Source organism: Aptenodytes patagonicus, chromosome 6, assembly GCF_965638725.1.
Source record: "Aptenodytes patagonicus chromosome 6, bAptPat1.pri.cur, whole genome shotgun sequence".
NCBI classification, from domain to species: Eukaryota; Metazoa; Chordata; class Aves; order Sphenisciformes; family Spheniscidae; genus Aptenodytes; species Aptenodytes patagonicus.
Window position 1 is genome coordinate 76,635,890 of NC_134954.1, and position 12,296 is coordinate 76,648,185.

The window sequence follows — 12,296 nt, forward strand, 5'->3', positions numbered from 1 at the left end:
TCTGCTGGAATTTCACCTTAAATTTCTGGCACCTCTAAATCTCCAGCTTTCAGCCAAGTTTGGGACAGAAAAAAAAAAAAACTGAGAAAACAATGTTTTTCTGTTATACTAAACCCAGTCATTATTTTGAAGGGGCAGGGGGATATCAAGAGAAGTGATGGGATAAGTTATAGCATGATAGGGTAATTTCTATCTTTATAACAAGGTAAGTTGTAATATAACCATGATAATGACAGAAAAAGTTACAGCATGAGTTAACCCCTTATAAACTACTACACAATCAATTCTCAACAGTAACCTGTTTTTATTACTTCTGTTGCACATAATGGCTTAAAAAACAATTTGTCTTCCTTATTACTTTGTGAAAGATGCACAGAAAAAAGGATCATATTGACAATACCCAGAGAAAATACAAAATCAAGTATTTACTGTAAAGCTATTTCTTCAGTTCCAGTATTCACACGTAATGGTAGAAAACGTAACTAACAAGTTTAGCAAAAAATGCATTTAATTTTAGGACTAACTAGGGATGGGAAAATTGTGGACTTTTAAACAACACTAACTGCTAATGCAGTCATTCCAATAGAACTGTCCTAAAGTTCTATTTAGACTATTTTTCTTGGGAGAGGAAAAAACCCAAACCTCACGCAGGAAACATACATAGCCTCTCTCTCAAATGTACTGTGTATCAAAAAAGTAAAACTAAAGTATGCTGTATAAAAATGACAAAAAATATTTACTAAGTATTTTCTCCTATTTTTTCTTTTCAAACAGAATCTAAGACATTGGTCTGTCAACATTTAACAAATGAAGCTCAAAAGACAAATACTGAAAAAATTCTAAGAGAAATAAAAAACCCCATAGTATTGAATCAGCAAGAAAATTCTGTACTTACATTAAAAAAATACAGTTTAAAACAAATAAAACTGTAGCCTTTACTGCCACTAAAATCCAAGTTAAATAAAACTATTAATCTCATTATTTAATGGCAGCCCAACATAAAACATACAGACCATTATTTTCATTGAAAAAAGCACTGGTAGACCTGTAACTCTACCATCCATAGAAAGGTCACTATAAGTCACTTCACCTTTATGGTTAGTATTACCTTTGCTATGCAGGCAGGACAAAACCAGTCACCATCTGGTATGGTAGTGATCTTGGGCCTGTGGCAGTAGGTATGACAGCCTTTATCGCAACCATCACAAAGGAGCAGCAGTTCCTCATTATCTCCCTTTCGACAAATTTGGCAGTACTATAATACATGAAAAATGGCTTTAATTCAATTTTTAAAATTTGAAACACAGGAATGGTACCTAAATTACCCTTCCCCTCCATACACACAAATTCACTCTCAAAATTATTTTCCTTTCATTTCACCACAATCGGAGTCTACTAACGATCACATTTGTAAAAGACTATATGCAGTATGTGAGGAACTAATCTAAAGGCTACATTTGGGAACACATTTGAAAAGCAATTCATTTTAAGATAGATGTCCTACAGCACACAAAACTATGAATACTTTTTATATTTCATTAATGTCCGTGAGAAGTAAATGTATCTCATACCCATCAAAATCACTTGGCCCACACATACTATCTCAGGAATCTTCTCTTCATTTATGCCCATACTGCATATATAAGTTGCTATTTCATAAAAATAGTTTATATTTTACGACAGTATTTTCAAATAATAATCAGTAAGGATCTTATCCAAAGGCCACCATGAACAAATTCAGTAAGGCAAAACAAATTATCCTAGCACTTCCTAAAATTCACACTAACTTAAAATATCTAATGTATTGTCAATTTTCTTATGCACATTGTGTGATCTTCTATAGCTGGACTTCTTTTTCAGGAACTTAAAAAGATCTCCACGTTTTCACCAAATACTTATGTTTACTGTGTAATTAAATGCATAGAACATTTCAATCAAATTGAGAATGATACTATACATTTCTTCTGGATAATAAATTACTACACCTTGAAACATTCAAATGCCTTTCCAGGTGCTCCTACTAAATTCATAAACTTTTTGCTCTAAAGATACAGCTTTAAACATAGCTATATGAACTCAAAGGTACAACCTTACACTATAGTTTTTATTTGAATCATCCTTTAATTGTCCAGGTGTAATTAGAATCTGTACGGGACTGGCAGAAATTAAAAATTAGGCAAAAGACCACTAATGGAAGAATCACTTTTGTTACCCACTACATAGCACTGGCCATACTTAATCACATCATAATCACTATTGCTGTAGTAATAGTTTTGTTTTCAGAAATTTGAGGTTCAAAGGTCCATGCAAATTTTGACACATGCATTTTGCATGCCTTCTGTGTATATGCAGTTAACACAGATCTACTTGTTAAGTGTACAAGGAAACAGGTATTTCAGCCTATTTGCTCACACACTTGCCCAATTTGTACGTTCAGCTGTGAGAAGTGTGCATGCAAAGGAGCCACACATTTGGAGCATCTCAACTTTCTGAAAAATGAAGTCCTTAATTGGGATATGTGATGTTGAACCTCCATAAAGCTTATGTCACGGATGAGATCAGAAACTTTCCATCAGATAGAGTATCTTCCATCAGATGGAGCCAGAAATTACTTTTTTACCTGAATGTTAACAACAAAAAGTAATTACCATCTTAAATAAAGCAACCAGTTACAGGGGATTTTTATCTTAGAAAGTTCAGGATCTGAATCTAGCAAGAAAGGGACAATCTTTTCCATTAGGCTTATATTTATCTGTGCACAATGTACAGTTTAACTGTATTAAGTTTTACACACAGTAGTAAGAAATGCATTAACAACCATGATATCTTAAAATGCCTAAAGTGGGAAAATAGGATATAGCAAAAATAGTTTAGTTACAGTACTTTTCTTTTAAAATTAAAAACACTTACAACTTTCATAATAGATTTTTCCCATGCTATTGATTTCTGTAACTGCTGAATGCACAGAGCTACCTGTGCAGCACTGCGCGCTTCTGACAATGCCCTTCTCCATACCCTTAGCCCTGGAGCAATATCCTCTTCAGTTCTGCATTGAAATACAGAGAAATTAAGTAGGTCACATCCGTGTTTGCTTATGTTTAAACGTGGAACAATCATTATCACATTGAAAGCCAAGCAATGACAAAACGTACACAGCCAATAAGTATAAGGTTTAAGCAACTAAATTTCATGTAGTGCACAGACTGTGGCTACGTGCCTCAAAGCTTAGTCACAACCAGTTAAATGTAAGATAACTTTGCAAGATTATCAACAAACGTAACAAAAAAATATCTTTACAAAGCACCATGCAGAATAACATGATCCATATGGATCACAGACATACAAGAAAGTACATAGATAACAGGCAATAAGAAAATAGGCTCCAATTAGCAAAGAAGCACAATAATTTTTCAAGTTAATCTCAATAACCTACCCGTCACCATCACCACTAATGGATGGTGCAGGAGCAGGGACAGTAACTGTGCCCACATTATCCAGTTTGATCTGAATGGTGGTACTTAAGGGGCTCTTCAGATACCTTCGCTCTATGTTCCGCTCCAAGTCAGCAAGCCTGGTTACAGCTATATCTAGAGGGTTGTCACTCTTCCGCTCTAGAGAGCTGGTATTGCCTTCTCCGCCTCCAGCACAATCTCCATCGTGCTTCTTGTGCAATCTAGTAATTGACTTATGTTCACGATACACCAAGTCGTCTCTCTCTGATGCAGGTTCAGGACACAGCCAACCCTACGTTAATAGAAAGGTTTGTGCATTTATTGGTTGCTGTTAACTTAGTGTGTAAACAGAGGAACCATTTTATGGAATCAAACTAAGTAACTGAAGCGCTGTTTCCAGTAGATCTTGGTTACTTGTAATCCATCTGTAGAGACAGTTTCCAAAATATCCAGAGAACTAAAATAATTAATCAAAAAATACAAGCATTACCAGACTTTCTGAAGGGACCTTTCTGCAACAGTCTGCATTCTTATTACTTTCTGAGGTATCCTGTTCTATTGGTCGAAACATCAGAATAGGTCTGTCTGTCCAACAGGCTCGGGAGACAGTATCAATTGGTCACACAGAAATAACATCCGCCCCTAGAACAAACTAGATCCCAAATACTTCATCTGTACTATAACCAAACATATGCCATTTGATATCCTTACCCCCAACACTGGAAAAATTGCAAATTGTAATGACAGCCAGTGAATTCTTAACTCTTTCACACTCACAACTCAGAGTCACATGTTCTCCATGATTCTATAATACTCAAGCAAAGTATTATGATGTACTTGCAAGGCTTTTCTGAAAACATTAGCAGCAACAAAAACCAGGCAGAACTGTGACAAAACCCACTATAATTAAGTAGTCTATATGCAATAAAATCTTTGCATTCATAGAAGGTTAACAAAATGTGCAGGGAACTGCCCACTGTACAAGAACACTCTCCAGGAACTGCCATTCTGAGCATCTTCAGCTGAAGATTTAACTGCTGTAAAATGTTTCAAACACAAATATCCATGATACTGCTGCAGTGGATTTGTTCTATTTGAAGACAATTAGAGATGGAATAAGAAGACACTTACCAACAGTAAAAGGACTGCTACTATCTACTTTAAATTCTTACCACTTAAAGAGACATTTTACTAAAAGTTGCTTTTACCTTAACTTGTAAACTAGCTGATGCAACTCTCCTCTCTAGATCTTCCACCTGCTGAAGAATAGCAAGATCCATCTCCATTGCTTGTTCTTCTACTGACCAGTTTTCCACAACATCTCGAGTTACCTGGTTATCTTCATTTTCATTGATATCAATAATTGCAACTGTATTTGAGAATCACATTTTTATTATTTTCATTAGTATTATAACTTCTCTGAGTAAATTCAAGCTGATTACCTGTCACTCCAGTCAAATGTTGAAGAACTATTGTAAAAGTGTACTACTCTTAAGATACCCAATATGGACAACAAATTCTGTAGGTTTTCAAACTTGCAATTTAAAGGCAAGAAGGGGAAGGAGAAGCTGAGCTAGAGTGTTACAGAGATGGGAAGAGCTTAAAAAGGTTACCAACACTTATGCCACTAGAGCAATTAAATGGAACTTCTCCAATCCTGTAACTTTCCAGAACAAGGCTGGTGAAAAGGCAACTACAGACAATGAGACCTTTACCTTTTTTCTCCAGCCACTACTCTAACTCTGTATCTAAACGTATCTCAAAGAGCTCTATGCCAGCCATCTTATGCCCCAACACCATGCGTAACATAAATATCAATTACATACCATCCTTATTTTTGATGCAGGCCAGAGTGATATAATCCATGTGTTTCTGTATTTGCTTTTGTAAGGCCTTTTCTCTTATTCCCCTGAGATGCAGCACTTTAAGCAAAGATTTTAGGTCCTCCGGATCAGTAATCCTCCACCACCCATACTGCATTTCTAAATCAAGACAAGCATATGAACACTTTACAGGCATTTTTAATGTGATCATACACAATCAGATTAGAGAAATCATCTAGCCAAATTCAATAGGCAAACTATAAAAAAAATAAATCGTAACATTGTAGTGGCACTGCAGAAATTATCCTTCACATAGTTCCATCTTACTGTCATACTATACTTACCTTCTGGTATAGGTTTTGGGTTAGGATAATCTACTGGCTTGGCTACTTCAACTGCTGTAGAAGGGGCAGAAGCTATTTTTTCAGTCTGTGGGGCTGGTGATTCACTTTTACTTGCAGGAACACTAGATGCCAAGAATGAGTTACCATTCGCTTCTGATAATCCCAACCCTGATCCAAGGGCAGGTAAAGGAGATGAAAATGGAACATTTGAAGTAAGAACTCCTGTAGGCCATCCACAAAACTGAAGTCCCATTATAGGTAGTCCAGTCTTCATCTGCTATACAGAATATATTGTTAAACACAATCACAACTACCATTATTAATTATTACCAAGAAACCTGAATTATGATTAGGATGCTATTTGTCAAACAATAATCAAAACATAAAGGAGGCCTTTACTCAGTACTTTGATTACTTTAAGAAAAACTAACGTAACACTAACGTGTAATACTCCTTATTAGGGCCCTGTGAATGCTTAACAAATAATAGCTTTTAAAGGGAGGGTGTGGTGTGTCGCATTTCTGAAAACTAGTTTTTATTTATTTGCTTTTCATTTAATACCAGTGGCCAACCTCCTAAAAGCCAAATTAAATTACTGAAATACACATACAAAGTATCATACATTGTCTTACCTAATTTTACCTATTTTGATCTTTTTTATCAAAAAACTTCTAGTATTATAAAACATCTGTAACATGGAATTAGTTATTAACATTTAGAAACAGAAAAAAAAAGAGGAATTATGATATAATGATAGCACTTCTGTGAAACAATTTGTCTAAACAGAAATTCTGCCCAAATAAGCACAGCAAATTCAGACTATTCAAAAATTCATTTACCTGCAGTGGTGACAATGCAAAAGGACTTAATCCCATTGGACTCTGTGCAGAGGTTGAGCCCAGAAGAGGTGATGGAACAGGTGAAGGTGACTTTGATGGTGGCTGTGATTGAGGAGTAAGTGAAGTTGTAGTAGCTGGTGTATCTATATGGGTAACTGACATGTCATCACAAGGTATTCTCGGTAAAAGGCTGAACCACTGTCTGCTCTTTTCAGTAAGAGTCTTTAACAACTGATCATTTGGAATTAGTGGAGAACTGTAAAACTTTCCTGTCCCACTTGCATTAGGACTGAAAAGATTGTTAGAATCAGACTTCTCAATGGTGCTTTGTGATACAGTGGGCTGAAGACTGCAGAGAGAGTTTTTTGAATTACTTGGATAAGATAACGTGCAGCCATTTGCTGCACTGCCATTAGGTTTTGGGGACATAATGTCAGATTCAGGTGGCATTTTTGCTACCTCTAACAGTTTGCTTAGTTTTGAAAACGACCCAGGCTTTTGTAAAAACAAATTAGTGTTGTCCTTTTCTTTCAGATCTTCCTTTTGCTCACAGTGAGTTGTATTTAAACAGTGTAATTTTTCTTCTGTCTCAAATTCTTCTTCTTTGATATGCATGCTTTCTACCTTTTTTAACTTCTCTTTTTCTTTTGCAATTTCTTCTCGGCCTAAAAATGTACAAGAAATGTACATGAAATATAATACGCCAACTAATTTAGACCATTTTTATCGTCATAGTTAAATAAAAAAATTACGTCATTTTTCGCTCAACATATGCTAGATCGCAATGTCTTTTTTCTTTTTTTTTTTCCCCCTCTTTTTTAAAATGAAATCACTTCTCACTTTAAAGAACACTTTGCAGAAGGAAACAAGCTTCAAGGCACACACAGATTTAAACCCTGCTAAACACCTGGAGGAAAACGTAGTTAACACAGCTATAGTAGTCTCCCTTAAGATGCATATATGTCTGAAGCAGTTTGCCAGTGCGAAGTCTTTGAAAGGGACAAATTTTTGGCAGCTTTCTTTTTGCAAGACTCTCCATGCTTTATTGAAAAACTCCTGTTTATACCAAGAGGGTACAATGTTTATAGCCTTAAAGCTTATTTTTGCAAAAGACCATTTCATTAAACTCACAGCCAACAGCGAAAAGTAGGACCAAAATTCCTGTTGTGAAATCAAGTATTCCCCAAATATTGAAACACAACATTAAATATTTTACCTCTTTCAATAAAAATAATTAACAACTTTGACTGTGAAACAATGTCAACATTCTTGAAAGTTTGAAACTCTTTCAAGAGCCACCCAACATGTCGACTGGGACTCTACACACAGCTAAGCAGACAGATGCGATCAGACAGCGTAACATCTAATGAATTTAAAGTACGACAAGCAGAAGTTGATTGCATAAGCCAGTTTCTTCAAACATGAGGTGCAAAAGATCTATCTTTTATGAAAAGGATAAACATTTTTCTGTCGTCTTTGCTCTCCTAGTCTTTCTTAACCGTTTCTCTTCTACCCTTCTACTGATGAAGTGTAAAATGGGATGGAAAAATGTCAGGAAAAGGGGGAGGAGGTAGAGAACCCAACATTCTGACTTCTTAAATTATTTTCATCAGATACTGCAATCGTAAATAAACAAAGGTCCTGCTTATGGTTTACGGCCAGAACATCCACAAAAGATTACTTGCTCGTTCTGGAAAATCGTAATTTCTACAAAGATAATTCATCAAAGAAAATAATAGCCCCTCCCATTAAAACTTCAAAATGTGTCCACAGTTGTGGTCTGTGTCAAGATATAAACAACTTGAGTATCAGCATAAGAACCAAAATGACTACATAAAGAGGGAAGAAGTATTTTTTTAAATGGACAGATCATTCAACAGTTTATGTCTCACATTTACAATGTTTAGATAAAGGAATTAGGAGTGGATAAACTGTAGAATTTACTGAAACAGGGCAAACTAAGAGCTGAGGTGAAGAGGGAATAGTTGAGAACTTAAGAACATGTCCATTTTGCTATTCAGGGAGATTAAAATTTCATTAAGACAATATATTAAAAAATATGGGTTTGCCCTACAGTTCTTGGCTAAAACTTTTTGTGTGGTTTTTTGTTTGTTTTTACTATCTTAAAACAGGTAGGTGTATTTCAATTATTTTCTTTGTGTACAATTTCCAAAGCATTTGGGGATTCATTTGGTTAAATATAGTAATATAGTATATAAAATACAGTCAACAAAAGGAATGCAAGCAGTACAGCATACGACAGTTTACCTTCTGTATCCAGCTACTCATGTGCAAAACCGTTCCTAACACACAGCATAAAGTAATGCAGAATAGGATACACAGAAAAATTATTTTTAATGTTACCCATTTTAGAAAGGTAACTTGAAGATCAAGATTAGATTTAGGAAAAGTTCTATGGCTTCTTTTTTGGGACAAAACAGGCCTCAGATTTCATACCATGCTGTAATGTTAGTTATTTTAATTACATAGCTCTCTAGAATGATGCAATTCTCATGAGATCATGCAATTCTGATGCATATCAGAGATTATTTTTTTGGTTATTTGGGGGGGGAAACTGTGAGAGTAATGGGGTTTTGCTTCATCTATATCAGAATTAGAAAGGATTTTTCTGTGACCAAAATGAAGGCCTATGTTTAAAAATTCTAATATCCACAAAAAGTTCAGATTAATACATATTTTCTGCATCTATCCAATTTAAAGTGCATGAAAAATTCAATCACAGTTAGTATACAACTGTCACAACCACAAAATTACAATTTAATTTTAGCAAAAATAACTTCCGCGTTTGCTGGATTGGAAGAAAGATCAGTTGGTAAAATACAGAGACTAAATCATATTGTCAATTAGAAAACACAATACTTCACTGTGTGAAAATAATCTTCGTATTTTTGCAGACATATATCAAATCTTAAAGCACAGAACAGTCTCTGTATTTGCACAAAATATAACAACTGAAGATGAGAATAATTTTTTTTGCATTCTATGGTCGTCATCCTAGTTTTCATATGCAGAGGTCACTGCCACAGGGAAATGTGAAAGTTCAGAAAGAGCCAAAAAATATCCCACATAGATAAATATGAAAAGCATAACATATAGAACTATAACAACTGAAAACTTCCGAAATATTAATCCTCATTTTGAAAGATATTAACTGGTATTTCATAATCAGAAAGAGAGTATCAGAGAGCACCATATGAATAGAAAGGTCTACTGACAGCAGCCTATTTAGTATCTGGTTGAAGGTGAAGCCTAAAGACCTTGCTGCACAAAATCATCGCCTACAGAGGTGGGCAGTATGCCCTGGCATAGTATGTCTTGGTGTGACATTATTCCTTTATGTTTCTTACCTTCACCACTTTCCATGCCTTCTACAAAAATACCACCACATTGGGGCAGAATCCAGTATCGGCGCCTGTAACGATCTTGACCAAACATCATTGAACGCAAACAGTGTGAAGCTTCAAATAACTTCTTTCTGTACTGGCTTTGTTGCTGTTTTAAAAAAGGGAAAGCACTGTAATTCAATAGGGGGCAAAAATTCGTTCTAACAGAAAACATCTCCTGGCTGCCAGACTGAACAAAGTTGAAGGGTCACATGAGGAGGCTCTCTTAGAGATTCTATGTGTGTGTTATGTGATATTCTACTCACACCTGCTGCCTTGATGATTTTACTTACAGAGCTCCCTTTAAAAAAAATCAATTCAATCACTTCCTGTTTCAGCTTACGTTTATCAGTCTTCCTTTAAAAACACATTTTGCGATGGCAGGTCCTGTGTTTTTAACACTGGCTCTCAGAGAACAATAGGATCAAAGATTTCATTGCACAGGAACAGCTGAAATCCTATGAACTATTCAATAACAGCAAATGGTAAACAGAGCACTGAAGACAGCTGATACTGCAGCTCCTGATGGGAAACTAATGAGATATTTTAAGTGGTTCATAAAAGAATGAGAACAATAATGTCTGAAAATAAATTCTGTATTCAAACAGTTCTCTGAGGGGGGCCAACAAGAATTTCAATTCGTTTATTCAATTCTTGCTCTGCTAAGTTGACACTGCTGGAAGTCAGGTGTAATTCTGGACTGCTAATTTATTGCAATTTGGAACATGAGAGAAATCAAGAGACAAAGTCCTAAATGATGAATTTTCTAATACGAAGAATAAAAACATGGGCCATGAGTACCCTGTCTACCGCATTCTATCTTTCTCATTTACGTTTCTCTTCCTATTCCATTGTTTCAAAATCTGAAGCAAAGACAGCCCTCTGTATTGGCTTGGAACACAGCTGCAGAAATTAGACAACTGTAGGAGGGAATGAGAACTGCAATCATTTGTATAATGGAAAATTCATTGCTTCTCGTATGCAAAATTTATCATCGCTTTTTAAGATCAACAAACAGAAGTACATCAATTAGGTCTGGACAAAAATTATACTACTTTTTATTCTAAGATGTGTGACTATACCATCAACAGCTTTCTAACTGTCTTTTGAGTCATATCCACCTAGTGCCGCTAGACTAAACTCACAATTCAGGTGTCATGAACAGTAGTATCATTCATATTTTCATGAAACAACCTTATTTCAATTTATATTAAGCTGGAGCATTGAAAATGATGGTTAACATTCTAACTCATGACATCCAGTGATCAAATCTGTAATATAACAAAGACAAATGACCTCTCACCTTTGTCAGTTTTTCAATCTGCTTCTCTAGTTCTTCAACACTTGCTGTCTGGTCCCCATCATCCTATAATCACCAAATATACTGTCACGCCAAATTTATTTCAGGATAAAATCATACTACCATGTCTTACTAATATTACAGTAAAAAGATGTAAGAGAAAATGAGAGGTAAATTTTAAGGGTAAAAAAAGTTCAAATTTTGTGCTTGTTCAATATATTTGACTAGGAACAACGTAACTGGAAAAAGATATAGCTTGAATCTTTCCAAACCATCCCAGAGGCATACGAAGGAGAAAGCTCGTGGCCAAATGTTCACTGAAAACATTCTTTTACTGGAACAAATAATTCAGTTTGTACATGAACACTTAGGACTATAGAATTTAATCTTAGTTTCTATGAAGCTTTTTAGATATTCAAATTCATTTCTAAGTGTTTTTCATGCATGATATAATGGAATCTGTCAAAATCTTATCAATCAGTCTTTGGTCAGTGCACACTTGCATTTTATTTCAATGCCTACAAGAAACTGTAGAGCCACTTTAAATGACAAGTCTGCTATAAAAGTTTCAGTATTAATCTTGCTGATTTTTGAAGAGGAATGCACCCATGATTAAGTCTATGGTTCCCTTCTTCTTGACACAGTTTAAAAATGAGAGTCATTTCCATAAAGTGAGTTTTAATTTAGTTCAAGAAAGTCTTTGGGGGATAACAGTAAGTTTCCAAAGAATCCAACCAAAATCCTAGGAGCTCCCAATCACCTGCACCGTAAGATACTGGTCTTGTATTTCTTGGCTCTGTAAAAGTGTACCAGAGTGAAGCCTTCTGAAATACCACATATAGCACGAATGCAATGGAACTTCTGTTGTATCAGAAAACTAATCTCTCTACAGGAGTTACAGGACTTTTGTCTATGAAATGTCCAGTGCACCAAAATAGGAAATTGTACTAAAGGGAAAAAGATTAAGGGACGGATGTGAGATTAGATATCTAAATATTACTTATTTTTAATTCTGAAGTATTAATTTCCAAGAACTTCATCCTATGCCTCTAAGGTATTCTCTTAAATTCATACATATTATAGTATTTGAAATAAATCCAGAGTAATAGCACAAAGGGCTGCGCCTACCTTAGA

The 12,296-nt window shown here is 35.2% G+C and overlaps 1 protein-coding gene across 8 annotated transcripts in view; it reads right to left on the reverse strand.

Moving 5' to 3' along the window:
- The window catches only part of BAZ2B (bromodomain adjacent to zinc finger domain 2B), a 168,901-nt gene that overhangs the window by 5,486 nt on the left and 151,119 nt on the right, over positions 1–12,296 (reverse strand). For 5 of the 8 annotated variants that reach the window (XM_076343263.1, XM_076343270.1, XM_076343267.1 and 2 more), the window contains 9 exons: positions 11,166–11,228; positions 9,827–9,971; positions 6,459–7,123; positions 5,620–5,896; positions 5,279–5,434; positions 4,661–4,821; positions 3,434–3,744; positions 2,911–3,046; positions 1,109–1,255 (listed from right to left, as the gene is read on the reverse strand). In XM_076343263.1, coding sequence (XP_076199378.1) covers positions 1,109–1,255; positions 2,911–3,046; positions 3,434–3,744; positions 4,661–4,821; positions 5,279–5,434; positions 5,620–5,896; positions 6,459–7,123; positions 9,827–9,971; positions 11,166–11,228 — 2,061 coding nt within the window. The remainder of the gene's footprint in view (positions 1–1,108; positions 1,256–2,910; positions 3,047–3,433; positions 3,745–4,660; positions 4,822–5,278; positions 5,435–5,619; positions 5,897–6,458; positions 7,124–9,826; positions 9,972–11,165; positions 11,229–12,296) is intronic. The other 3 variants (XM_076343269.1, XM_076343268.1, XM_076343266.1) reach the window with 1 other exon arrangement.